Source organism: Bos mutus, chromosome 1 (assembly GCF_027580195.1).
Source record: "Bos mutus isolate GX-2022 chromosome 1, NWIPB_WYAK_1.1, whole genome shotgun sequence".
NCBI lineage: Eukaryota > Metazoa > Chordata > Mammalia > Artiodactyla > Bovidae > Bos > Bos mutus.
The window spans coordinates 151,335,983-151,363,235 of NC_091617.1; the positions used below are offsets into that span (position 1 = coordinate 151,335,983).

General features: G+C 39.6%; 1 protein-coding gene across 13 annotated transcripts in view; it reads right to left on the reverse strand.

The window, feature by feature from the left end:
* The window catches only part of TTC3 (tetratricopeptide repeat domain 3), a 129,788-nt gene that overhangs the window by 91,233 nt on the left and 11,302 nt on the right, over positions 1–27,253 (reverse strand). For 8 of the 13 annotated variants that reach the window (XM_070377423.1, XM_070377454.1, XM_070377427.1 and 5 more), the window contains 10 exons: positions 25,706–25,854; positions 24,705–24,747; positions 24,247–24,397; positions 23,720–23,807; positions 22,097–22,150; positions 20,981–21,101; positions 18,844–18,929; positions 17,232–17,326; positions 15,998–16,060; positions 5,084–5,138 (listed from right to left, as the gene is read on the reverse strand). In XM_070377423.1, the coding sequence (XP_070233524.1) occupies positions 5,084–5,138; positions 15,998–16,060; positions 17,232–17,326; positions 18,844–18,929; positions 20,981–21,101; positions 22,097–22,150; positions 23,720–23,807; positions 24,247–24,397; positions 24,705–24,747; positions 25,706–25,843 (894 nt within the window). In that variant the 5' untranslated portion in view covers positions 25,844–25,854. Of the gene's footprint in view, positions 1–5,083; positions 5,139–12,786; positions 13,010–15,997; positions 16,061–17,231; positions 17,327–18,843; positions 18,930–20,980; positions 21,102–22,096; positions 22,151–23,719; positions 23,808–24,246; positions 24,398–24,704; positions 24,748–25,705; positions 25,855–27,253 lie in introns of those variants that run through there. The other 5 variants (XM_070377477.1, XM_070377472.1, XM_070377449.1 and 2 more) reach the window with 4 other exon arrangements.

Sequence of the window (27,253 nt, forward strand, 5' to 3'; positions counted from 1 at the left end):
AAAAATCAATCCATTGAAAACAATCCAGAAATGACACAGATGACAGGATTAGCAGACAAGGACATTAAAACAGCTCTAGATAATATATTTCATACGTTCAAGACACTAAGGAAAAAATAGAATATATTAAGTAAAGACATGAATTATATAAGAAATATTCAAACTGAAATTTTAGAAATGACTGCTACAGCATTCAGATGAAAAATAAATTAGATGGAAATAAAGGCAGATTAGACATAACAGAAGAATTTGTGGACTTGACACAGCAATAAAAATCTAGGTAAAATGGAACAAAGAAAGAAAAGACTAAAAGTGATACAAACAGGGAAGCACCACTGAGAAACATAACGTGTACACAGATCTGGATCCAACCATGCCTGAACTACCATCCAACCATACATGAGCCAATAACTTCCCTCTTCCACTTATGCCAAATCTGAGTTGGTTTTGTCACTCCCAAACGAAGAGAGTCCTAACATACTCCTCAATATTAAAAAGTCCTTGAGGACATTTGTGAGGCTATTGGTTTGTATCCTGTATAAATACACCAAAAGACAATGCACACAGAAATACCAACAAATATTCAGTGACTATACTGTAAAAATTCTCACTCTTTAGGATACAATGATTCAACATCTCTTAAGCCTAAAAGTATGTACAGTAATCATAAATCAACTATACCTCAATGAAAAATAATGAAAAAATATATCATTTAAAAATTAAAATATGTTTAGGACAACTGACATTGTACCAGTTTTCTCTATCTGGAAAAAAGGAAGAAAAATTGGCCCACCCTCACACAGAAATCTACAGACTACCCACCTATACAGGCTTATATCCTAGACTCAATAGACTCAGGTTCATAAATGGACTCTGATAAAAGAATGCACCCTGTACAGTCTACTTTGGTTTTTTAAGTTTAAAATAGCCTTCAATGAGCACTCCTTTGTGGTAAAACAAAATGATAAATGACCTCAATATACAGTTAGCAAATTTTCTGAATACTGAAATTTTCTGAATAGTACTAGGGAGTTGTGTTTTTTACCTACACAAGTAACTTTTGCAACTATCAAAAAATTCCCAATTAAAAAAAAAATAAGGGAACCCACATAAACAGTCAACTGATCTTTGACAAAGAAACAAAGACAATACAACGGAACAAAGACAGTCTTTTCAACAAATGATACTGGAACTGGACATCTACACGCAAAAAAATGAATCCAGACAAAAAATCAACTCAGAATAGATCACAGACCACAAACTCCTAGAGGAGAGCACAGGGGAAAAACTAGATGACACCGGGTATGGTGATGACTTTTTAGATACACCAAAGGCATGATTCATGAAAGAAATAATTGATAAACTGGACTTGATTAAAATGAAAACTTACACTCTGTGAAAGAAACATCAAGAAAATGAGAAGACAAGCTCGGATCTTGCCTTCTGAAGAAGAAAATATTTGCAAAAAATACAGCTGATAAAGGGCTGTTATCCAAAATATACAGAGAACTCTTAAGAAATAAGAAAACCACCAGTTAAAAAATGAGCCAAAGACCTTAACAGACGCCTCATCAAGGAAGATATACAGTGGCAAATAAATATATGAAAAGATCCTTCACGTCTCATGTCATCAAGGAAATGCAAATTAAAATAATAAGATACCACTACGAATCTATCAGAACAGCCAAAATTCAGGACACTGACAACACTAAATGCTGGGAGGACGTGGAGCAACAAGAACTCCCATTCACTGCCGGTGGAAATGCAAAATGGTATAGTTCCTTTGGAAGACGGTTTGGCAACCATAAGTTTTTTAGTTTTCAAAAAAAGCAACAACAACAACATATTCTTATCATACGATCCAGCAATTGCACTCCTTGGTATTTACCCAAAGGAGCTGAAAATGTATGTCCACACAAAAACCTGCATATAGATGTTTATAGCAGCTTTATTCATAACCACCAAACCTTGGAAACAATCGAGATGTTCTTCAGGAGGTGAATAAACTGTAATATATCCAGACAATGTAATATTTTTCAGTGCTAAAAAGAAATACCTATCAAGCTATGAAAAGACATGGAGGAAACTTAAATGCATATTACTAAGTGAAAGAAGCCAGTCTGAGAAGGCTATACATCATATGTTTCCACCTATATGACATTCTGGAAAAAGTAAAACTATGGGCGCAGTAAGGAGACCAATGGTTGCCACAATTTGGGAGGAAGGATGGATAGGCAGATCAGAGGATTTCAGGGCAGTGAAAATACTCTATGAACCACAATGGTGAAACACAGGTCATTATACATTTGTTCAAACCCACAGAAAGTCCACTTAGGGAGTGAACCCTAAGACCAACTATGGACTTTTGGTGATTATGACATGTCCACGTAGGTTCATCGGTTTTCACAGATGGATATCTCTTTTGGGGGATGCCGATAATGGAGGAGACCATGCAAGTGTGGGGCAGGGAATTAACAAAACTTCTCTGGACCTTCCTCTTAATTTTGCTATGAACCTAAAACTGCTCTAAAAAAGTCTTAAAAAAAAAAGAATGAATATTTTGTTTGATAAGTTAAACCAGGAATAAACATTCTACATAAAGTCTTCAATGTAATTGAGAAAGTTTTGATTTAAGACGTATGAAAGATAGCATACATATATAGCATCTATCTAATGGAAGTTTTGCAAGAATAAACTGGAGAGGAGGCAACATTCAAATGGCTAAGGGTGAAAATATTCCAGAAATGCTGAAAGACATGAATCCTCAGATTTTAGAAACCAAGCTATCCCAAGAATGATAAATTTAAAGAAAATTCCTCCCAGACAATACAATTTATTTGCAATAAAATTGCCAAATGTTAAAGACAGTGAGAAGATCCTCAAACACCTAGGAAAAGCAAAGATTATTTACAAAGGAAAAAGAGCAGACCTGTCAACACAGGCAAAAAAAAAGAGTCAAAAGAACACAGGCTTAAACATCTGCATTGAACATTATACCCTGCTTAATTACTAATTTTTTTAAAGAAAGTTTTGGTATACTTTTTCTAAGTTGATAATAGACTGAACTAGCAAGTTACCTCTGGAAAATCAGTATCATGGTCTAAGTTTCAGTATTATGAACACTAGCATCCATTCATTCTGTAAGTAAATTTACATAGCACCTGCCAAATGCCAAGTTCAGTGATCAGCAAAGATTATGCTTCAACTACAACAGCAACTCATAATGAAAACGGCAACAAACAGATCACCTTCAAACAGAAGCCTATCTAAAGCTGGATTCTCAGTTCATTTTTGTCTCGTACTTGCAATGACACCTTACAGAAAGTAAGTCACTTTACCCTTCTGGGACTTAATTTCTTAATCTAGAAAATAAGGCATTTAAGAAGTGACTCCAATATCTGGATGCAGAAATTCACCTGGAGAATTTTATAATCCCCAGACTCAGATACACTCCTAGGCTATCTGAATCATAATTTGGGGGCTCTAAAAGTCTATGATTCTATTCATTCTGGTTTAAAAACAAGTATGTAAATACTGTTTTTTAAATCTATAATTATTGGTAGCCAATAACTCATTTCAACTCATTCATTCATAAAATATTTACTATGAATGCCTGCTATGTGCTGGGCAGCTTCTCAGGCAGGTGATTCAGAAATGAACCAAACAAAAAACCTGTCCTTACGGAGCTCACGTTATTACTAAAGCACACACAAATAAGAACACAACTTAAACAACATACATATATGCAATCATGTTAAACGCTAAGAAGTAAAAAGATAAAGCAGAGAAAAATAAGCAAATGTCTAGGAAGGACCAGGTTTGCTCAGGGAAGGTCACAGAGAAGAGAACTCTCAGTGGAGGAGGAAAGGAAGCAAGGGAGCTCGCTCGGGCTCTGGGAAAGGCAGTCTGATCCTGGCAGAGGGAAGAGCAAGCACGCAGTGGGAGTGGACCTAGTGCGCGTGAGCACAGCGAGGCAGACAGGGCTGACAGAGGGCAAAGGGGAGGCATGGCTAAAGGCACACAGGGGGCTGATCAGAGGGATCGCAGTAATAACTTTGACTAAATGAAAATACCACACTGATCCACTGCTTTATTAATGTGTACTCAGGTATTTGCAGTTCTGTGTCATTAATACCATACTGCAGTGACCAAGCTTGCACGTCTCACCACATACACATAGGCAAGAATGTTTGTGGAGTACACGCCCTTGGAATCAATTACAACACAGGCACAGCAGAGCTCTCCAAGGTGGCTGCGACCAACTCACACCCCACAGGCTTACCGAGAGCTCCTGTTAGCAAACACGCTACCAATACTCAGGACTATCAGTCTCTAACTTTCACCAATTTGAAGAACCCAAACAATATCACTGTTTTTCCCACTTGTGGGGTGTACATGTGGGTATATCTGGAGGTTCTTTATTAGGCTCTCTTGGTTTCTATTTCTTTACAATTTTAATTACTAGGAAGCACAATAGTTTTTTTCCTATCACCCATTCAGGTTTCCTCATCTCTGAAATGCTTATTTCATGGGCCCATTTTCTACTGAGTTTCTTTTTGTTCTTCGCATATTTTGAATGTAAGTCCTATCAAGTTATTTCTGTTCTACATACGACAAACTATCTCCTCCCAGACTATAATTTCATTTATGGTGTCCCAACATACAAAAAACTTTAAGCTTGAGATAATTATGAGTTTTTTCCTTCTCTGACCTGCATATGTATGTAAAGAAATCCTTTCCCACCTTAAGATTACAAAGCTAGTCTCCAGGCACTCCTTCTGAGTCTTAAGCCTCATTTTCCACAGTCAGGTCCTTAATCCTTCCACAATGTGCGGATGCTGACACCTGAACCACTCAGGTGTGCTCACGAGCTCTAGGGGCAGCCTGTCCCTGACAGACATGCTTGGCCCTTACCGCTGGGCTGCGGGTCCTCTCTGATTATGGAACTGAAGGTTCCCCTGCCATGCTGCTGAGCTCCATGTAATTTCATCCAGCACTTTTACTAGGGATTTATATCCTGTAAACAGACTTTTAAAAGTTGTACAGCACTGTTTAGCCAAAGTAAAGCAGGAAAGAAACCTACCTTTGTCCAATTGTTCTTCAGAATGGTAGCTCTCTTTCCATCACCAAGTGCATTTCTAAAGGAAAAGGAAATAAAATAATCAAATTTTTCAAAGGGTATTATATAGTGCTTATCTATTTGTACTTTAATTTTCCATATACAATCTAGTTTTTTAGTCTATATATGTCCATTATAGGAAATTTGGAAAATACAGAAAAGCAAAACAAAGGAAAAAAGTCACCCAGAGTCACAATCACAATTACCCAAGAATAGCTACTTTCAATATTTCTGGAGTGTTTCCTGCACACAACTATCTACATCTCACCTATCCCTAACTTACTATTACTCACATGGAGTTTTTTTGGTACTATGTAGTACTGTCAGCAAGACTTCTGATCTTAGAGAATAGAAGTCCCAGATATTTCACATAACATACTGGCTAAGCTATAATGGACAGAGCATAAGTTGGGACATGAGGTTAAGTCCAGCGCCATCACCAACTCTCACTGGGGCGGATAGGAAGTAATTAACCTGTTTAGGGTCACTTTCTCATCTTTAAGATGACAATTTTGGTTTTTCCTGTTTTCAGATACTATGCTAAAGCACAGTACACTGTAAACTGTCGAGTACTAAGGTCTAACACCTGGTCTCTCATAGTTTCCTTACAATCAATGGCCTCCTCTGTCCAGCTCAGCCACCCACCACCACCCTCCCTTTACCACTGCTCAAAACTGTTCAGAGCCCAAAATCATTAATTCAGGCATCCCACTCTTTCCCCTGATATCATAGCTCCTTTCATCCTACTTATTCAGCTATTCCTACTAGCTTCTCAGGGTGCTCACCTCACTGGCTTACCCATTTTCTCTCTTTTTTAAACCTCCTTATTGATCTATCTTAAGATTCGCTGGTTCCTCATTTCATATTCCCATGATACAGCTGCATACTTCTTTGTCCCTATGTTTACACCTTGCTCTATGGCAAAACCCAATTCTGGACGAGCCCTGCTTCCTGCTTTCTCCAGGACCACATGTAGGGAGCCAAGTACTACCAGAGAAAAAACACGGCAGAGCACACCAGGAGTACTACTTACTCAGGATACTTAGCAGTACTTCCTGAGCACTACTTACTCAGGAAGGCCCAAAGGGGCCTTCAACGGTGTTAACCAACATTCTAGATCAAATTACTCTCTAATTTTGTTAAATGACCATTTCAAATCTTATGTCGTTTCCAGGACTTCCCTGGTGGTCCAGTGGTTCAAACTCTGCACTTCCAATGCAGGGGGGCATGGGTTTGATGCCTGGTCAGAGAACTGAGACCCCGTATGCCTCGCAGAGTGGTCAAAAGAAAAAAAAAACTTGGGTCCTTTCCTGCCAACTCCCTTTCAGCCGATGAGCTTTGCTCCTATTTCAATGAGTAAACTGAACATATCAAAGAGAACTCTCTCAATCTAGCCCTAACTTTTCTCCCTTACAATGAAAGTTTCTTCCTCCTCCTGTGGCTGACTCCTCCACTTGTGCCATGTAACTACCCATTCTTACAGTATCAATCATCCCTTCTCTCTCCTGTAAAATCACACATTCCATTTCAGGAATTTACCCTATCAGTATGTTTTATTGTGGTAAAACACACATAACTTACCCCATGAATCATTTCAAATGTAAAATTCAGTGGTATGAAGTACATTCATGTTGTCATGCAACTTCCTACTGACTTTTAATCTGCTCAGATTGCTCATCTTTTAAAAAGCAAGTAAAAATAAATAAATGTCTCAAACCCTAAGCAAACACTATTGGCAATTTACCCAGCAGCTAACCTCCTCTTCTGACTGCTAGACACGTGTTGTGAGGGTCCACCTCCAAGACTTAGAGATAATTTCTAGTAAGTTTAAGCCAATCATCGCAAACCCACTCTGCACTGAGTGGTCTAGGGATACACAGTTCAGGTGTGACCCAGAACTGAGGGGACAGCTCACTCTTAAAGACCGATTACAAAGACCACCAAAAAACAAACAAAAGGATTACAAAGAATAAAACTAGGTAACTTATTCTACCAAACATCAATACCTATTAAAAGACCATATACACATTTTTTTAAAGATAAAATTCGAAAGCTATCTAAAGATAGACGGCCTGACAAACACAAGAGGATACAGAAATCAGAAACAGACCCTTACAGATCCTGATAAAGTCCCCCGATCTGCATGACAAAGCTAACGCTGCAGTGCACAGAGAAAACACGCTGGGAAAAGATGGGGCTGGGTCAGCTGAGGGGTCTCTTCCATATCCCTGCAGTGGTGCAGAGCCTGCTACGCAGAGATGCTGATGCATTCTTTATACGTTCAAACACTGAGTGAACGAATGCGTGAGTAAATGTGTCTTCCATATACACGTCGGAGGCAGAGCAGAGGCAGCAGCACAAAAAAGTTGGAGGGTTGGGGGGGAGGCCTGCAAGCAAATGGAGAAGCCAAAAGTCCTCCTCCTCCTCTATCATCCACCCACCCACCCACTTCTTGAGCACCTACTACATATGGGCATACGGGCGCCGTGTTATGGACACAGTGTAGACAAACTGGACACAGCCCCGCCCTCTTGGGGCTAATATCCCAGTGGGAGACAGATAATATGGAAATAAAAAAACAAGTGATTTCCAAGCCATATGAAAGCTAATGAGGTGGAGAGAGTCGATTATCAGGAAAAAGGGTCAGGGCAGGCTTCTAGGAGGAGGTGATATTTGTGCTGAAACCCTAATAAAGGGAGGGAGGGAGCCCTGTGATGCTGGGAAAAAGTGTCCCAGGTAGAGAGAACAGAGCGTGCACAGAGTCTGGGGGACAGAGAGTGGACATCCCGGAGGTAGAGAGGAGGGGCAGGGAGAGCAAGGGTTCCTGAGTCAGAGGCCGAGGGCCTGTGAGGGCTGGAGGACAGGGCAGAGGCCTATGGTCTCCAGCACAGGAAAGAGACACCAAGGGGCTGTCTCAGCAGAGCTGCTCTGGAGGCCTCAGGGCAGAGGTGAAGCTGGGGGAGAGGATCAGACCAGGGGAGGGCTCCCAAACAGGGGCCCAAGAAGCAAGGAGAGGCAGGGCTGAGGGGGGTTGGCTATGCTGGGAAGCAGTCTGAGCTTGCAGGGAAGACCAGGTTCTGGGTGACCTCAAGAGGAGCACGACTAGGGAGCAGCAAGAAGCAGTCTGAGCTCCACTCACAGGCTCCACAAGAAGGCGAGGGTGGGTGCAACGAGGCACCCTACTCTGGCCATGTCCCTCAGAGGCAGGGGGAGCCCCCCTCTCTTGCCCTGGGAATAGCAGCTCCACCAAGGCTGGCCCTGGAGTGGGGGAGGGGGGTGATCCTGGGCCCAAAAACAAAGGCCAGAAGAAAAAAATATTAGGGCTGGGTCAACTGGACATTCACATGAACCTTGACCCCTATCTCATACAAAAAAACACCTCCAGACGGATCATGGCATATCTCAGTTGAGTCCGACTCTCTGCCACCCCATGGACTGTAGCCCACCAGGCTCCTCTGTCCATGGATTCGCCAGGCAAGAATACTGGAGTGGGTTGCCATGCCTTTCTCCAGGGATCTTTCCAACCAAGAGATCACACCTGTGTCTTATGTCTCCTGCATTGGCAGGTGGGTTCTGTACCACTAGCGCCACCTGGGGATCCCCAGATGGACAGGAGATTTAAATACCAATAATCGGTCAAGCTTTTAGAAAACAAAGAATATTTTGCAGAGTAGGCAAAGATTATAATCAGAACACAAAAAGTGCTTACCATAAAGGAAAAAAATTGATAAATTGTAGTACATTAAAATTACTACTTGCATTCATGGGAAGAAAGCAAAAAAGGCAAGCCACAGAGCATGAGAAGGCATTTGTAATATTCATATTTTGACCAATGACTCCTATCCAGAATATTTTTTAAAAACCTACTAATAAAACATTCAACTCAAAAGAGAAAAATAAAAAAGACTCAACACAGGCACTTCACAAAAGATATCTGAGTAGTCAATAAGCATATGATAAACAAATGTTCAACTTAAACCTCCTAAATTAACTTAAGGAAATGCAAATTAAAATCACAGCATCATATCACCACACACTCAGCAGAATGTCTAAATGAAATGACACAAAATAATAAGTGTTAGTGAGGACGTGGAACTGAAACTCTCATGTGCTGCTGGCAGGAGTGTAAAATGATGCAACCACGGTGCAAATTATGTGCACAGCTGAGCATAAGCACACGCTCCTGTCCCAGCAATGCCACTCCTTTATTACATACTTAACAGAAATGAAGACATGTTCACAATGACACTATCTGTAAAAGTACTAGAAACCCCCAAATGCCCATCAACAATAGAATGGATAAAATGTGGTATATTCATGCAATAGATGAACACTTCACAACTACATGCAACAACATGGATCTCAAACACAATGCTGAAAACCAGACATAAAGAGCACGTATCACATGATTCTGTTTATATTGCACAAAGCAGGCAAAACTAACCTATGGTGTCAGAAGTCAGGAGTTATCCTGGGGGAGGAAGTGGGCAGTGACTGAGGGGGAACAAGGGTGACTTCCGGGGTACTGGGGTTGTGATCTGGATGCTGGGTATGGTTATTTGCATCTGAAAAATTCAACCTGCACACTTATGAACTGTACACTTCTCAATATGTGTATTACAGTTTTTCTTTTGCGTAGTGCAAGAGTCACCCTTCTGCGGGAGGGTGTAATGTCCAATGTGGTATTTGAATTACAGAAGCCCTCCTGCCATCCTGAGGGGGTGGGCAGTCTGAGGTCCAAGTCACACGGTGGGGCTGGAAAAAAACCACTAGGTCTTTGATGGCATTGTCGAGTCACTACATACACAACCCTAGGACCGTCTTCTGGAACTCTTGGATCAAGTAAGTTTTCTTCCCCATTTAAACCAGCTGAATTAAGAGATCTCTATTATTTGCAGCCAAAATCACCTGAATACAATGGCAAAACTCTCCCATCCTCTCTGCCTGAATGCCTTCACCAGCTGCCTGTGCTGGCTGCCTCCATCTCCTCATCCTCACTTCTGAGCCCACTCAGGCCTGGCATCTGTGCCAAGCTTCCCGCTGACAGCTCTCCCTAGGGACTAGAAGGTGTCCATAGAACTAAACCCAAGTTCCAAAGGGCTTCCCAGCAACAGGCCCTGTTGGCCACTCTCTCACTCGCTTCCAGGATCCTACACTGACTCTCCTCCTAGCTCTCTGGCGAACCTCGTAGGAGTCTCCTGTGCAGCTTCATCCTTCTCTCATCGGCCACTTTCTCTGTCCCACAAAGCTCAGTCCCAGCTCCCCTTCTAATGTCAGCCCACACTCTCTCTAGACCAGTGGGCAATCCTGGCTGCACATTAGTAGTACCTGGGGGGCTTCTAAAAAAGCCCGATGCCCAATTAAATGAGAACTTGGAGGGGTAACTGGGGTGGATTTCTTCAAAGCTCGAGTGATTTCAATGTGCAGTAATAGTTCTGGACTTGGGAGGGGAAGGAGATGCTATTAACTGACTTTCTCAAACCACAACACCTACGTACGTGAGAACTTTGAATGCCCAGAAGACTTATCATCTTTCCCCCTTATGGCAAATCGTCACTTTCAGGGCCTGACCAGATCATAAAGAAATAACATTTTTAGTCCCCAAGTTTCTCGATCTCACAATGAAGCAACAAAAGCAGGATTCAGATGGAATGGTCAGTTACTGTCAAATATGCAGTGACTATTAATCACACATACATTTTAAATCAAAAGTTAGTGTCTGGAAGTAAAATTACGTATGTTCTTTCATCCAAGTAAAATAAATTCTTGTTAGGAATTTATCCTATATATCTATGTATACTTGAATCGGAGTGTTAAACATAAAAGGATATTACATAGTTTTAGCTAACTTTTTAAACTGGAAATAAGCTATGTTCTAATACAAACTAATGCACAGTAAAACACTATGCAGCCATGAATAAAAACTGGGGTAGATGTCAGTATTCACTGATGTGCAACAACTCCAACATTTAAATATTAAAAGAAGCAAGATGTACAACAGAGTGTATAATATGCTCTTATCCATGTTAAAACAAAAGACACATACATTATACTGAACCAAATGAAAATGCCTTATTCTGACTTATAAAAATGGCAACTTCATCTGGTTCAAAGTAGTAAGTGTTCATAAAGGCATAAAATATTACTGAAATGCATAAGGATCTGAAGAAAGGGATTAGGGCAGGGGTCTCAGGTGGGCAAGAGTTTTCAGTTTATCCTTTTGTTCTCTTTTAATTTTTTATGATGTGCATCTGTTACTGTGTTTTAAAAAGGGGTGCACCTCAAATAAGACTGATAAAGTAACTATTTCCTTCAAAAGCAAATTCAGCATTTTTTTTAAGCAAAATAGAGATCATACAAGTAAGAGAACAGAGTGAGGAATAATTCATCAACCAATACACTAAAAACGCCCCACATACACTAAGATTTTTGAAAATTCTCACAAAAACATACAATTTACTTGATTTACACCTCACACACGTGTGTTCAGAAACACACACACAATCATTTAAAATCTAGCTGCCTCATATTATTCACAAGTTGGGAGCTAATAGAAGGGAATACCATCTAAGTGTAGTTAAATACCAAAGGATCAGAGTAAACACCAAGTTTTAAAATTCTATACTCTTCCCAAGTAAATTTAAAATATCCAAGACTAAGCTTTCCCCTTTTCCAATTACATTTCCTATTACACAGTTTATTCCATCCCACCAAAGAATTCAAATTTCCACACGCGAGTCCCACTGAGAATGAATTAAACAGTAACCCTAATCATCTACCTTGTATAACTATTGCAACCACAGAGGCTATAGATGCCTGATTGCTTTTTCTAGATTCTGTTCTAATCTGAAAATTTCAAATTACCTCAATTAAAAGCATCACTCTAAGATGCCCTCGACCTCTCAAATTCTATTTAAAACGGGGACTTATAGAAGACCGGAAGATAACGGACATCTCATCCCAGCCAGGCACTCTGGGATGCACCGCCCACAGGCGCAGCGTGAAAGGCTGGCAGGGAGCGCAAGCCTGCCCTCCCCTCCCTCACCCCAGCCCCGTCCCGGGTTTCCTGGAGCGGCACACCTCTGGAGAATGGTAAGGGTTCTGACTGGCTCTTGGCCTCACCTGTATCCACCCAAAGGTGGTCAGATTTAGAAACTGACTACGTGGCATTAAAACCTCCGCCACCACGCTGACCATTTCTGAGTGAAACATTTTCCCCACAAATACCTCACCTCAGGCTCCCAGCCAAACCGGCCTTAAAATATTTGTATTTCTCCCCTTTCAAGATTATTTTTCACTTACTTTATCCTAATGCTTGGTGTTTCATCTTATGTGCATTGTTAATTACACTTTGTATCAAATATACGTAACAGTACAGAGAATAACATTAACATAATCAATACCCATGTACCAGCTTAGCAAGACCTTAACATTTTGCCATATTTACTTCAGATCTTCTTGCCAGGTTTGTCACAGGTGACATCCATTGTGAACCATCTTTCCCAGCTCCAATCCATTGTCCTCCCTCCCTCCCCAGAGACAGCCACTCCATTGGTATTTTAACACGCCCGTGCACTTCAAAGTCACTGTTAATACATACTATGCATTAATTATGCATATGCGTATCATTTTGCACATTTCAAAACATCACATAAATGGCATCATACCGTACAAATCATTCTGCAACTTGCTTTTTCACTCAACACTGCATTCATTTTAACTGCTGCACAGCATTCCATTGTATGAATATACCATAATTCATTTTATCCATTCCCTATAGATGGACTTTTAGGTGGTTTCCATTTCTTTACTCTTAACCATAACGCTCTAATGAAGGCTTGCACACATCTTCTCGGGTAGCCCAGAAGCGGGCAGGAGAGTACACGTCTTCACCTTGCCACACGGCTCTCCACAGTGACTGCACCGATTTACACATTTCTCCGGCCGAGTATGAAAGTTTCCTTTGTTCCACGTCCTCTTAAACACTTGGTGCTATGAGGTTTTAAAATGTTTGCCAATCTAATGGGTATGAAAGAGAGACTCACAGTTTTTAATCTGCATGTCCTGTAAGGATAATCATGTTTATTGACTATTTAGATCATTATTTTAATTTTTTTCAACTTTCACATTGCTGTTTGAGCCTATCATCACCTGTGCATGGTGATTAATCGTAGAGACTGTGCATCCACCTGGGTTCACACCCACCCAGTGAGTATCTGAGGACACTGCTTAACCGCCCGGGCCTCAGGTTCCTCATCAAGAAAGACCCAGCAGCACCTATCTCACAGGGCTGGGAGGCTTTTATGAGTTAATACAGGAAAAGCACTCAAAACAGTGCCAGGGAGGCTATATGCTTCACCCTCAGCTGCTCAGCCAGATTCCCATGACAGATCTACCAGCCCTCAGAGACGAGGGCTTCAACACCTCTCAACCCTGGTAACTCAGCTAAATGGCATGGGTCCTCCTAGGTCAAGGACACATCTGAATCGCTGGCAGTGTGTTCTTTTCTGAAGTCATATCATCTACTCACTTGATAAGGAGTTACGTGCACTGCAGGTTCAGGAAACATTATCCCTCCATTACTGAGCAAGTCATGTATATAGTGAATGAGGTGGCAAACACCAGTAAAACCAGGGTGGCATCATGCTTCTGACATTAAACAAGCATCCAGCACATACTGGTGATTGCCTAACAAGGAAATGGTGCTGACCTGCCTCTACAGGAAACTGCTATGGTGTTGACCCACAAAGCTAGACCGTCAGCTGGGAGGTACAAGGATGGATGCACAACCCTACTCTTGATCTTGACCTTGACCTCACCAGGCTACCTGGCTTTGATGCACCTCCTTCAGAACAGAGTTTCAGCAGGCTCCTACTTGAGTGTCTAGCATTTAACACTCACAAAAGAAGGCAGAACCCCTCATTTGCCTCTCAGCTCCAAGGGATCCCCTATGCAGAGGGGATGACCTTCGACCCACTCTGAAGTTTCAGATAGGCGCCTCGATTTTCACAAGAGGCTAGCCAAGTTGCCAGCCAACCTATTCACCTTAAGAACATACAGAATGGCCTTTAAACAGCACAGGATATCTGCAAGTCTGGACCTAGCCAGAGGCAGTAACCTAAAGACATGTGCAGCCCATTTCTTGCCAGAACCAGTTGAGGACAGTGGTACTGATGGAAGACTGTGTCAAGCCCATCCATTCCTCTAGACTAGATAGCCTCGGTTATCCACGGCTTAAGCCATTTAAAAGCTGCATAACGTTAATACAGCGGTATTCTCCGAGGAGGTGATTTTTTATTTTCTTCTTTTTAAACTCTTGTATTTTCCAAATTTTCTACCATGAGAAAGTGTTCTGTTTATAATAAAAGAAAAACATAAATGTTATTTTTGAAAACTGTATACTTGGAATACACCATACTCCCCACTCCCACCTCCCACACTTCAATGCAAGTACTCTCCTTGGAAAACAACTGACAGCAGACTCTCTGCTCTTACAAGAATCTTAATTTCAAAAACTATTGATGAAAACCAAAACTGCACTCTCGGGGTGTGTTTCTTTTACTCTGAACAGGAATGCTGCTGAGATTGTTCTCTACCCCATCACTCAGTTCATATTACTTGTAAATCATAGAAGAAATTTCTTCCGGAACCAAACATCAGGAAAACAGTTTCCCCTGAGAAACTGGTGTCCTCTTTCTTCATATATAGTGAGAATTCTATAACTTGCAAGGTATTCTCTTTTTATTTTGGGCAACAGAAAGGCAAGATGCAAATAGGAATTATAACTAATAACTAAGCAGGACCTTACGCCTACGCAGCTTTATTCTGAGGATCCCAGTCTCTAACGTGGTTTTTTAGTTTGTTTTTAGTATTTTTCTACTGAATGGATGTATTCCAGAAGGAATCCTGTAAGACACAGTTAAATTTAACAGTCTACACTGCTCAACACTCACACTTAATATTTAAGTTCTAAAAACTGTAAGCTGAGAGACAATAAAATCATGGGGGCGCTGTCAACAATCTTTCTCAACTAATAAATACTAGCTCACTTCAACATGAGGAACTAAGAATTAATTACAATTTCACTCCCATAGTTAAATCATTAAACTTTTCTTTTCTTTATGAAGGACATTTACTTAGTTTTAGTCATACTTATACAGAAGAAACAAATACAGCAAGAATTGTTCCAGAACTATACAGATTAGCTAAGAGCAAAAGAAGGTAATATATTATAGGTGTTATAAACATAGATTATGCATCATCAGGTAAGAGCTGTGTTTGAATCTTGGCATCACTACATCACAGCTTGAAAAAAAATGGAGCAGGGTAGAACGAAATTCACAATTACTAATGGTATGAGTTCATCCACACGTAAAATATGGAAAATAACATTATCTAACCTATTAAATACACCAAGTCGCTCAGTTGTGTCTGACTCTCTGTAACCCCATGGACTGTAGCCCGCCAGGCTCCTCTGTCCATAGGATTTCCCAGGTAAAAATACTGGAGTGGGTTGCCATTTCCTCTTCCAGGGGATCTTCCCAGCCCAGGGATTGAACCCACATCTCCTGCACTGGCAGGCGGATTCTTTACCACTGAGCCACCTGGGAAGCCCTATTAAATGTGCTGTTGAGAATTAAATAACCTACTTCAAGTGCTTAAAATAATGCAAAGCATATGCTATCCACTCTATTAAAAAAATCAGTTTCTGTCATTGCTGTTTTTATATATAAAACCTACAGAGCTCTCTTTAACCATTTAACTATTTCTGCCAAAGAACTACTGAAGGATTTTCTGGCATAACTGCAAACAGAAACATTTCTCAAATATAGGTATTTAGCATAACAGCTGAGTGATTAAGCACTCTAAGCAATTTACCTGAATTGTCCAGTACGAAGAAAACAAAGAGCTCGGTTACCATAAAGCAGGTGATTTTCAGGCCTTTAAAAAAATAGTGTTTCATCAGTGAAGAACATTACATTTAAAATAAGAACATAACACAGAAATCATAAGGCAAGAAAAAATTTTCAAAATCTTCATATCTGTTTGGCATAGCAGAAATGAATATAGGATTTGGAGTCCTAACTGGCTAAGTCCTGGTTCCTTCACTTCCTGAAGGGCTTGTTCAAATCAACTCAACTTCTCTGTATTCAAAATGAAGACTAAAAGTTCTGCTTTTTCTGTTACGCTCTTGGGGCTGCTGAGAGGATCAAATGAGACATTAAAATCTAGCGAACTACAAGCATGTTGTCACTGAAGAGGACAGAACACTTCTATGTAAATCAGAACTGTACCACCTTGACAAAGGACATCTGTAAACTGCAACCGTAATTTAAACAGTGTGACTTCAAGCTTTGTCCCATTTGGTTTTATCTTATTCCACCTCTTATTTCCACCTCTTACTTCACCTATATTATCTCCACCTCTTCCTAGAGCAGACAGGCAACCTTCCAAATGTGGTTTGCTACCTAGATTCACTCATTCCCTGTGGCGATGGGTACATCTGGAAAGAGCGTAGCTGTCTACAGCACACCCTCCTAAGGCTGCTACAGCATTAGGTGGCCCAGCAAAGATGTCAGTAAGAACCAAGTGAGGCACACGTGTAAGAATGCTACAAAATTCTAGCAGCTGGACAAATAGAAGATAAGGCAGAACACATGTACTCTCTCAACAATCCCAACTTTTATCCTTTAAAAGTTCCCTCATAGAAAGCACAAATCCCTGAATGGGTGACATCTAGTAACTAATTAGTTAACTAATTAGTAAAGAATTAGTAACTAATTCTTTCTTATCAGTCAATAATTTGGAAGGAATTAGAAGAAGGGAAAATGAGTCCAAGAAAAAACAGATGACCCTGTACTAGAAAGCTTGGGAACAAATTGGGGCAGGATAGAAGCAAATTCAAAATTTTGCCTAACAGGCTTAACTTATATAACTTAAGTTCATCTATTCAGTTCACCTCATGTTTCTTATACCTACGGGTGAGAAAACATTCTGCACAGCAAACTGAAGATACTCTCCAGTTCCTCATCTTGTGTTTCTTTCATACTGACTAGCATTGTAACGTGATCTGCCACATAGAAAGGGTCTCAATATTCCATTTTGCTCTTACCTACATTCAATGGCTCTGGTGTAATAGATAATAGCTATATCATATCTTTCTTTGGAAAACTCTTCATTTCCTTTCATTTTCATTAGTTCTCCTTGCTGAGAAATCAAAGTAAAAGAAGAGTCATCAATTACATTCAAAAAGAATCAGGAACCCAAAAACCTATGGAAAATGGTTCTGGGTTTTTATCTTAGAAGTCAAAAATAATCTGGGGGATTACTTATGTAGAAAACGAGAATTCAATACCCAGTATTTTGACATACACATTTAAAGAAGCCTGTCTCTAATGACTCAGGGCTAACTTTGTTAAAAAAGAATATTAAAAAGTAAACAAAACCACTACATTATGAATAATATGAACCATTAATCCCCTGTGTACCATATTTGGCAGGTCCACTCTTAAATATACATTATGCCTGCATAGCAGAAAAAAAAATAGATTTAAGGCAGAATTTTAATTTTAGGCTAGAAAATGTGATACTATTCAATAAACGTAAGAGCTTAAAAAATGTTGATTAGACTAACTGCCCCTCAAAAAATGAGGTGACAAAGTTAGCAAAGATGAAATAAAAACAAAACGCAGGAAAAAAGGGCATGAAATCAAATATGCTATAGCTATAACTAAAATTTCAACGGAAACATTCAAATTTTCAAAATAAACTATTATTTACTGGATTATATCATGAATGGAAAAATAATTTCCTAAATCCTTTTCTAAAAATTTGATTGTTAAAATCTTATTTTCTCTGGGTAAATTGTATGACATATGAATTACATGTCAATAAAGCTGGTCCCAAAGAAAATCATACTCTCTCAATTAATTAAAAGCCTTTTAAATTAAATTTAAAAAAAATCAAGCTTCAATTTTCAATTAACTTTTAAAATCTTTAACATAAAATTCTGGGACTTCTCTGGTTGTCCAGAGGTTGGGAATCCGCCTCCCAAGGCAGGGGACACTGGTTAGTTCCTGGTCTGGGAAGATCTCGTGTACCTAGGGGCAACCAAGCCCACGTGCCACAGCGGGTGAGCCTGCGCTCCAGAGCCCGTGAACCACAACGACTGAAGTCCACCCACTGCAACCACTGAAACCTGTACAGCCTGTTTGCTTTAGACAGGCACTGAAGCCTGTGGTTTGCAACGAGAAGCCTGCTCGCCACAACCACAGAAAGCCCAACCAGTGCAGCCTAAAATAAGTAAATTAAAATTAAAAAAATTTTAAAATTCTGATCAAGATGTCTTCCTCTTCCAAAACCAATTCTAATCAAAATTTACTAAAAACCTCTCTCAAATATGTTATCAAATTCTACAGTAGTCCTTCTTATATTCAGATGTGCTGTGTGCTCAGTTGTTCAGTCATGTCCGACTCTTCGCAACCCTGTGGACTGTAGCCTGCCAGGCTCCTCTGACCATGGGGATTCTCCAGGCAAGACTACTGAAGTGAGTTGTCATGCCCTCCTCCAGGGGATCTTCCAAACCCAGAGATCGAACCCACGTCTCCCATATTGCAGGCAGATTCTTTACCATCTGAGCCAATACTGAAATTTCCCCTGAATATTAATAAAAGTTCTAACAAACAAATCTCAAAATATACTTACAAATAATTATTTATTCTCACCTCTAGACACTCCGCACAACTTTGAGTTTTAAATTCTTCAAGCAAACTGCAGTTTTCTGTTACAACTTTAGTTATGTGATACTTGTCTAAATGTTATTTTTAGGAGAGAGTGAGAAAAAATGTATTAAAAAAATTGGTATTGTTAATGTTCTCACTCTTAGGCTAGGTATGTGAGTCTGTAAAGTTAAACAACTGATAAACTGTTTCAGAAAACATTGGATTCATTGCTTGCCATGAAGCTAATTGACCTTATTTCTAGCTTATTATTACTCTAGTTCTAATTGTAGGTAACAGTGCTCTGTCCTAACACATTCCAATCAGGCCTCATAATTACTCAAGTCAATTTAATAACACTGAGCTACAGTGTACCCAGCACAAAGTTCAACTAAAATTTCTGAAAACAAAAGCCTGGGAAACTACTTTCTAAGATATATTTAATATAAAAAAATTTTTTTAACGTCTTATTTCAACATTATAACTCTCAAGTCAAAATCAGACATTTTTTGAAACATTCTCATAAAAATGTAATAAATAATTCAAACGCAGTAGGTAATAACCAACATTTATGTTAAAAGTTTACGAGACCTCATTTTCTATATTTTAAGCTGTTCTATAAAAAAGATTTTATTAATAAGTGGTAAATAATTTTATTGCAACAAAACTATAATTATGCCTCCAGCCAAACATATTCATTTCCAAGGCAAAGTAGTACCTAAAACTTAACACTGAAGAATTTCAGAAGATGATGGGGACAGAATAAGATTATAGAACAAAAACCTGAACTTTGGGATCAGAGAGACCTAACTTCTTATTTAGGTTCTACTACTTAACAGACGAAAGCAGTATCATTTAACCTCTCAAAGTTTACTCATTTCTAAAATAGGATCACAGCAGCTACCTTGCAGGGCTATTATAAAGAAAAGAGCACACAGAAAGTGTCAGAAACAAGTCCAACAACAGACGCCCAATACATGATACTGGTCGTCTAATTTCACCATAAAATCTAGCCTATAATTAAAGGCTTCCAAAACAACAAAGAGAACCACCTCTACTCATGTAATACAGCCCAGCATCTAATAAATATCAGGAAAACCTGTCTTCATATTTAAGCTTAATTTCTAACACCCAGGTCAAGAGTACAAAGTATGCCCTCTACTCAGCAGAAATGGCAAATAATCAGTCACCATCAACTGAAGAGTCAAGTACTTCCTGTTTCAAGATCCCTATAAAAACACTATGGTTTTTCCTGTGTTCATGTATGGATTTGAGAGTTGGACTGTGAAGAAAGCTGAGTGCCAAAGAATTGATGCTTTTGAACTATGGTGTTGGAGAAGACTCTTGAGAGTCCCTTGGACTGCAAGGAGATCCAACCAGTCCATTCTGAAGGAGATCAGCCCTGGGATTTCTTTGGAGGGAATGATGCTGAAGCGGAAACTCCAGTACTTTGGCCACCTCATGTGAAGAGTTGACTCATTGGAAAAGACTCTGATGCTGGGAGGGATTGGGGGCAAGAGGAGAAGGGGACGACAGAGGATGAGATGGCTGGATGGCATCACTGACTCGATGGATGTGAGTCTGAGTGAACTACCGGAGTTGGTGTTGGACAGGGAGACCTGGCGTGCTGCGATTCATGGGGTCGCAGAGAGTCGGATATGACTGAGCGACTGAACTGAACTGACTGATAAGAACACTGCTAACATTCAAATGCTTTAGAGAAAAATATTTCACAAGGTAAAAAATATATAAGGCAGTTTCATCATACCTCAAAGTAACAGATTCATCAGAAAAATGAAAATTATGGTCTTAGCTCAGTTACTTATTTCTCTTATGAATGAAAATACATGAACCCCAGTGTGGAGTCTTTCTTTGGTTATTATATATAATAACTCATAGCATCCACTTGGTAGGATGTTTAAAAAATATATAGTCACACAAATCATCAATATAGGAAATACAAAATAAAATTAACTACAGGGTTAAAGTTCTCTTATCCAGTCTTTTCTCTTATGCACAAGAGAAAAAAACATGTTTAAAAATCCTAAGATAAACACAAAATCACATAGCCATGCATTCTACTTTCCAAAATAATACCTTTATAAAACTAAGTCAAGTAACAATTTAAAGCATTTATACTTACATTCAGTAAAGAAAATACTTAACATACGCCAACAATTATCAACTGCTCCTAATTTAGATAAAATTGTTACATCGCCTGTGTATTTCACCCAATTCAAAGCTTCTTCCATTGCCAAGATTTTCTGTTTCAAAAAGAGGGGTGAAAATGTGATTTATGTATTAATTATAAGTTTACATGTGGCATTATAAATTTCTCTTATATAGCATTTCATATTCTTAATAAAAACTTGGAAAACATATTTTCATTACTCTGGCATGCAACCTAGAATAGCTAGACCCCAGCGCACAAGTTAACAGAGACCATAGACTCACATATGTTACATCTTCAGGGAACCTCAGGCCACCCTCAGAGCTCAAAATGCTGCTGCAGTGATTACAGAACAGGAAGCTGAGGTCTACAACCTGGCCAGAGGCTGCCCTGGGGAGCAGGAGAGTCCAATAACAAAGGTGAACGAGGGTTCTCAGGTCTCATCTACACTAGGACTTCCATCCTTACCTCAAAATTAAAGGTACAGATTAAGGTTCACAAAAGGTACTATGTATTTTAAATGGTCTTTGGCAGAGAGAAGAATAAGCATATATACAACAAGAGGAGTGCATGCCTGGACAAATAAGCGCTCAGTGCGATGACCTTCATCAAGGGTCAAGGGTTCACAGAAATGTTATCATACTTCTAATGTCTGAAAAGACCTCAGAAATAGTGGAGTTATCAGTGCTGGTGTCAGGCTTAAGGGAAACATGTATCTGTCAGAAATTCCCTGGCAGTCCAGTGGTTAGGACTCTGCAGCCTCACTGCTGAGGGCCCAGGTTCAATCCCTGGCCGAGCAACCAAGATCCCACAAAATGAGATTATCCAGTAATCATATACCGAAAAATGTCCACACCAGGGACCTAGTAATTTCATTTGGAAGAGAATATATGACAGATAAACAAAAGAGAAAAAACAATCAAATTGCAAAAAAAAAAAAAAAAAGCTATGGGGGGAAAAAATGAAAATGATACAAACCACCCAAATAAGGAGACTGCTTAGGCAAAATATAGAAATCCATACGACTAAATGCTACATATGAATAACTGCCACTTATTCACAGTGCTGGATTCTCATGTTGACACTTACATTCTCTATTTTATAGCCAATTCTCAATAAGCCTCCGATAAAGAATGTATCATTCTGCAAAACAAAAAAAAACATTTTTTTTATCTGGCCAATTATACTTTAATTTTCTAGTGAATAAAAAAAATTCTACATTTTAGGAATACTACTGTATGTACAGGGCTTCCCAGGTGGCTCAGTAGTAGAGAATCCGCCTGCCAGGCAGGAGATCCCTGAGACAGGTAGATCCCCTGGAGAAGGAAATGGCAACCCACTCCAGTATTCTTGCCTGGGAAATCCCATGGACGGAGGAGCCCACCAGGCTCCTCCGTCCATGGGCTCGCAAAGAGTTGGACACAACTGAACAACTAAAAACCACCGTATGTACCAGTAGTCCACTTCCCAGAGCAGTATTATGCCCAACTGACCTCTTAAGGACCCTGAATCAAGTCAGAAACAGTCTTACACAGGGTTCTAATAATAAAATGATTTAGTGTAACTTTTAGATGTACTGATTTTAAAGTTCATTACACCTAAAAATCTTTTTATAAAATTCATTGGCTTATATAAATTATTGCAAAGGATTATCTATAGGAAATAAATATCAGAATGCCCTTTCTAAATTTAAGTTTGCAATCAGAATTTGCAAGAAAAACACTTGGCCCCATAACCAAATGAAATAAGAAAAGTTATTAATGGCTTTCAAGGGAAAAAAAAACACAAAACCTTTCAGTGTAGTACACAGATAACTCCTCAAATCTGACATGATAAAGTTTATCCCAAAGAAAAAATATTTGTTGTGGTGGTGGTGACAATGACATGATTTTATGTTACAAGAAAGAACCTGTCACTTTTAGAACCTGTGACAAAGGTTTCTGTGAACCAGGAGCACACTTTCATTTGTGACAAATTCTAATTTCTATTCTTTAAAGAAATGGAGCCAGCCTAGTTCTCATCATGTCACTTCAGAACCATGAAAACAGCCATCTACCTAACCTCTGAAATATACAGCATGAACTCTTGCATAGCAGAATAAGCTCAGGTTGTGCTGTGCTGTGCTTAGTAGCTCAGTCATGTCTGACTCTTTGCAACCTTCATGAACTGCCTCTCGCCAGGCTTCCCTGTCCTTTGCTATTTCCCAGTTTGTTCAGACTCATGTCCATTGAATGAGTGATAACATCCAACTATCTCATCCTCTGTCGTCCCCTTCTCTTCTTGCCCTCAATCTTTTCCAGCATCAGGGTCTTTTCCAATGAGTCAGTTCTTTGCATCAGGTGGCCAAATACCAGAGCTTCAGCATTAGTCCTTTCAATGAATATTCAGGACTGATTTTCTTTAGGATGGACTGGTTGGATCTCCTTGCAGTCCCCAAAGGGACTTGCAAGAGTCTTCTCCAACACTACAGTTCAAAAGCATGAATTCTTCAGCACTCAGCTTTCTTTACGGTCCAACTCTGAGACATCCATACATGACTACTGGAAAAACCATAGCTTTGACTATAGGGACCTTTGTTGGCAAAGTAAACTCAGGTTAACCAAAACTAAAACCATTCCTGTTAGCCACTATAAATTAGTAGCATGGGCCTGATACCATATAAATATTTATATTCCTGAAATAGGGGGGTGGGATATACATTCTATATCTTACCACAACTTTCTTTGCCAAATCCACAATATCTTCCATCAGTTCAAGCTGCTGTAATTTCTTCAAACTTATCTCACAAGCATGAGAACCGCTTAAAGACAAATTTATTTTTTAAAAGATTATGTTTTCATATATAAAAATTCATTAAATTTTACACTTGACTATGTTATACCTCAATTTAAACTATTGGAATAAAAATTCTATTTCTTTCCTCTAGGTAATAACAAGCTATTTATTAAGTAGACAAAATATTACACCTTTTTCTTTCTTCTGTACTATAATGCTTGTATTTATAAACAAGTATATTATTTCTTCCTTAATCTAATGCTCTTCAATTTCATTAAATCACCAAGATTATTCATTCGTATCCAAATCCCAGTATTAACTTTTTCCACTCTATTAAACAAAAGTAGAGTTGAACAGTATATAAGAATGAGACATAAGCCTTCCATTGTACTTGGCATCCCTCAGTGGTAAGGCAACACGCTTACCACTGTTCATACAGAATGGTTTAACACACAGTAACTCACCTGGTCCTTACACAGGAGTGCATCCGTGTTATTATAGAGCTCTGCTGACGTTGAAACAGAAGTGGCCAGAAGATGTGGACTTTAATGGCATCACAGTAATCTTGCAGGACAGAAATAGGTTGACTACACCACAGAGTGCAGATGTCAAATTCTTAATAAAAAAAAGTTTTAAATTAATATTTTGTGCCTTGTTTTGGAATGAATCAACACTGTTAAGGGAAAAGACAAAAATGGATATGGAAAGGTAAGAAATGAATGGATAAAATACCTGAATCTGTTAGATGTTAAGAATATCTAAATGTCAGCTAAAACTATTTAACAAAGGATTTTTTAATTTCTAGTGAAAAAGAACAGCAAAGAATAAATTCTCTTAAAGATATACGTCTATTATGTTGATGTGAACATATGAACATCCTGTAGAAGTTGTTTCAACAAAATTAAAATATCAATGTACTCACCTAAGTTTCCCTCAGTTTGGGCATAATCTTTATACTGTCTACCCTAAAAAGGAAAAGAATTCTTTTGATTTGTATCTAGTAAAATGCAGAAGTGCAGTTCTCCATTTCTTAAAACCTTATTTATTTACTTTTGGTTGCACTGGGTCTCCGCTGCTGCACACATACTTTTCTCTAGTTGTGGTGCACGGGCTTTTCTTCGCAGTGGCCTCTCTGGCAGAGCACAGACTCTAGGGTGCCCAGGCTTCAGTAGCTGTGGCATGCGGGCTTAGCTGCCCCACAGCAGGTGAGATCTTCCTGGAACAGGGATCGAACCCATGTCCCCGGCACTGGCAAGCGGACTCTTAACCACTGGACCACCAGGGAACTCCCCAGTTCTTGATGTAAGGGCAATCAGTACTAAACTAAAAACTTTCGGTACATTTACTTACACATTTTCAACACATCTTCAACCGATGTGTCTTTCAGCCTTTTCTCACAGGGCTTCCCCCAGTCTGTTTCTATGGGTCTCCCCTGAGAGCCTTGCTCACCTCCAGGCAGAAAACAAGCTTTCAGCAGCACTGCACATATCCCCTGGTGAGGCACTGCCTGCTCTCTTGTCTGAAACGACCCCTGCAGAAACTATATATACCTCCCTGTAAAATTTCAAGTAGCACACGAAATCTTTAAGGTTCTCACAAGAAGAAAAACAATGTATAACTATGTTGTAGAGATGGACGGTAACTGGACTTACTGTGTTGATCTCACAATATGTACGTATGTTGAATCATTATGTTGTACATCTGAAACTAATGTCATGTCAATTATATCTCAATTTAAAAAAAAACTTTAAGAAGACATTATATTAAAAATAAAAAGTTAAGGGAACTTCCCTGACAGTCCAGTGGTTAAGACTGTACATCCAATGCAGAGGTCATGTGTTCAATCCCTGGTCAGGGAACTAAGATCTGGCATGTGGTGCAATAAGGCCAAGAAAAAAAAAAAAAGTTAAGAAATCTACTTACCACTCCATCACAGTAAAGCTGAGTCACACGAACATAATCACTGGACATAAACTCAGGGGCAAAGATACAATCATCCACATAAGGGCAATCTTCTAACAAGGCATAATCTGCAAAATTTCCCTGGGGAAAATCGGCCATGGTACACCACCCTAAGGACACAACACAAACTCAAATCAACAATGAAATCATTTGAGATGATATAAGCAGTTTTCCTAGCTTCTGCGGTATGTTTGATAAATACTTGGAACTTATGCCTCCAGGAAGCAACTCTGATGAGAACACTGAGCTCTGGAAGAGTCTCACCCTCATTTGCTAGTCTCTGCCATGACTCTCTTCAAGCATCAGTTTAATCTGTTTCTTTTCTTTAGCTTCAAAGAGTCACCATCTCTGAATTTAACTGTTTACATGTCTCCTTTAGATGGAAGATAATTAAGGGCAGCTTATTTCATCTTTGTATGCTCCTAGCATGTGCTAAGTCCTCAAACAATGAGTTCAATAAGTGAACAAAAAACATCTTTCCACCACTGCCCTTTAACTCCATTTGCTTTTACTGCATCTATGAAATACGCTATTTCATCATACACGAACTCTTGCCACATTCTCCACCTCCTGACTAGAACTAAATCTTGATCCACTGAAAGAATGGTTGCCTATCCAGACCGAACTGTGTGTTTCTGTCCTGGGCACAGGGGCAGAGCTGAAGTGGTACAGGGAGAGCGTGCCCACCTCTTAATTCCTACAGCCACATCCAGACCTTCCCAGCACTCACTGCTCCTTATTCTCTAAACTACTGCAACACAGGTAAGCACTGCTAGACTGCAACAGTGGGCAAACCCCTCATGTTACCAACAACCACATTTTTAAAATAACTATTTCAATAGAGGGGCAGGGGGCTGGAGTTGCAGACTCAAGTTTTTTTTTCCTGAAGCAAGTTCAGTCATAAAAAGGTATAGCTGTCAGAGAACTGGTACAAAACCTAACTATCACTGAAAAGAACTCAGTATTTTATTACTTCTAACTCTTCTCCAAAGAATGACTTTCCTCTTTGAGCATCACCAGCACCATTATTAACAGTGCTTTTTAATCTTTTCACTTCACCACTACTATCCCACTATTGTTAGGATAAACCAAGTTTCTTTTTTCCTAACCAAAACCACCATCAGCCCTTGGAAAATACATCTGTTTCTTTAATTAATCCTTTTCATGTTCCACTTGCTGTACAACCACCTCACAATATCAGAAGTGAAGAACAATAACCACCTTCATAGCAAACTGTTGGTACCATTTGTCACACGATGTGCCAAGCGTTTTGCGTGCACCACCTCATCAACACTCACAGCAACTCTCTGCAGGTACAAGTATCACCATCGTCACTGTACAGATGAAAACATTCACAGCAAAACTAATCCGCCCAAGATCACTAAGCTTGGGGGGAATCAAACCTAGGTCTTCGGACTCTATGGTCTCCTCTCAAACGCTGTATTTCACTAGGTTACGTTTCCTTGTCATGGATCGAGCTGCCTCCTGGCTGCTGCCGTGTTAAAGAAC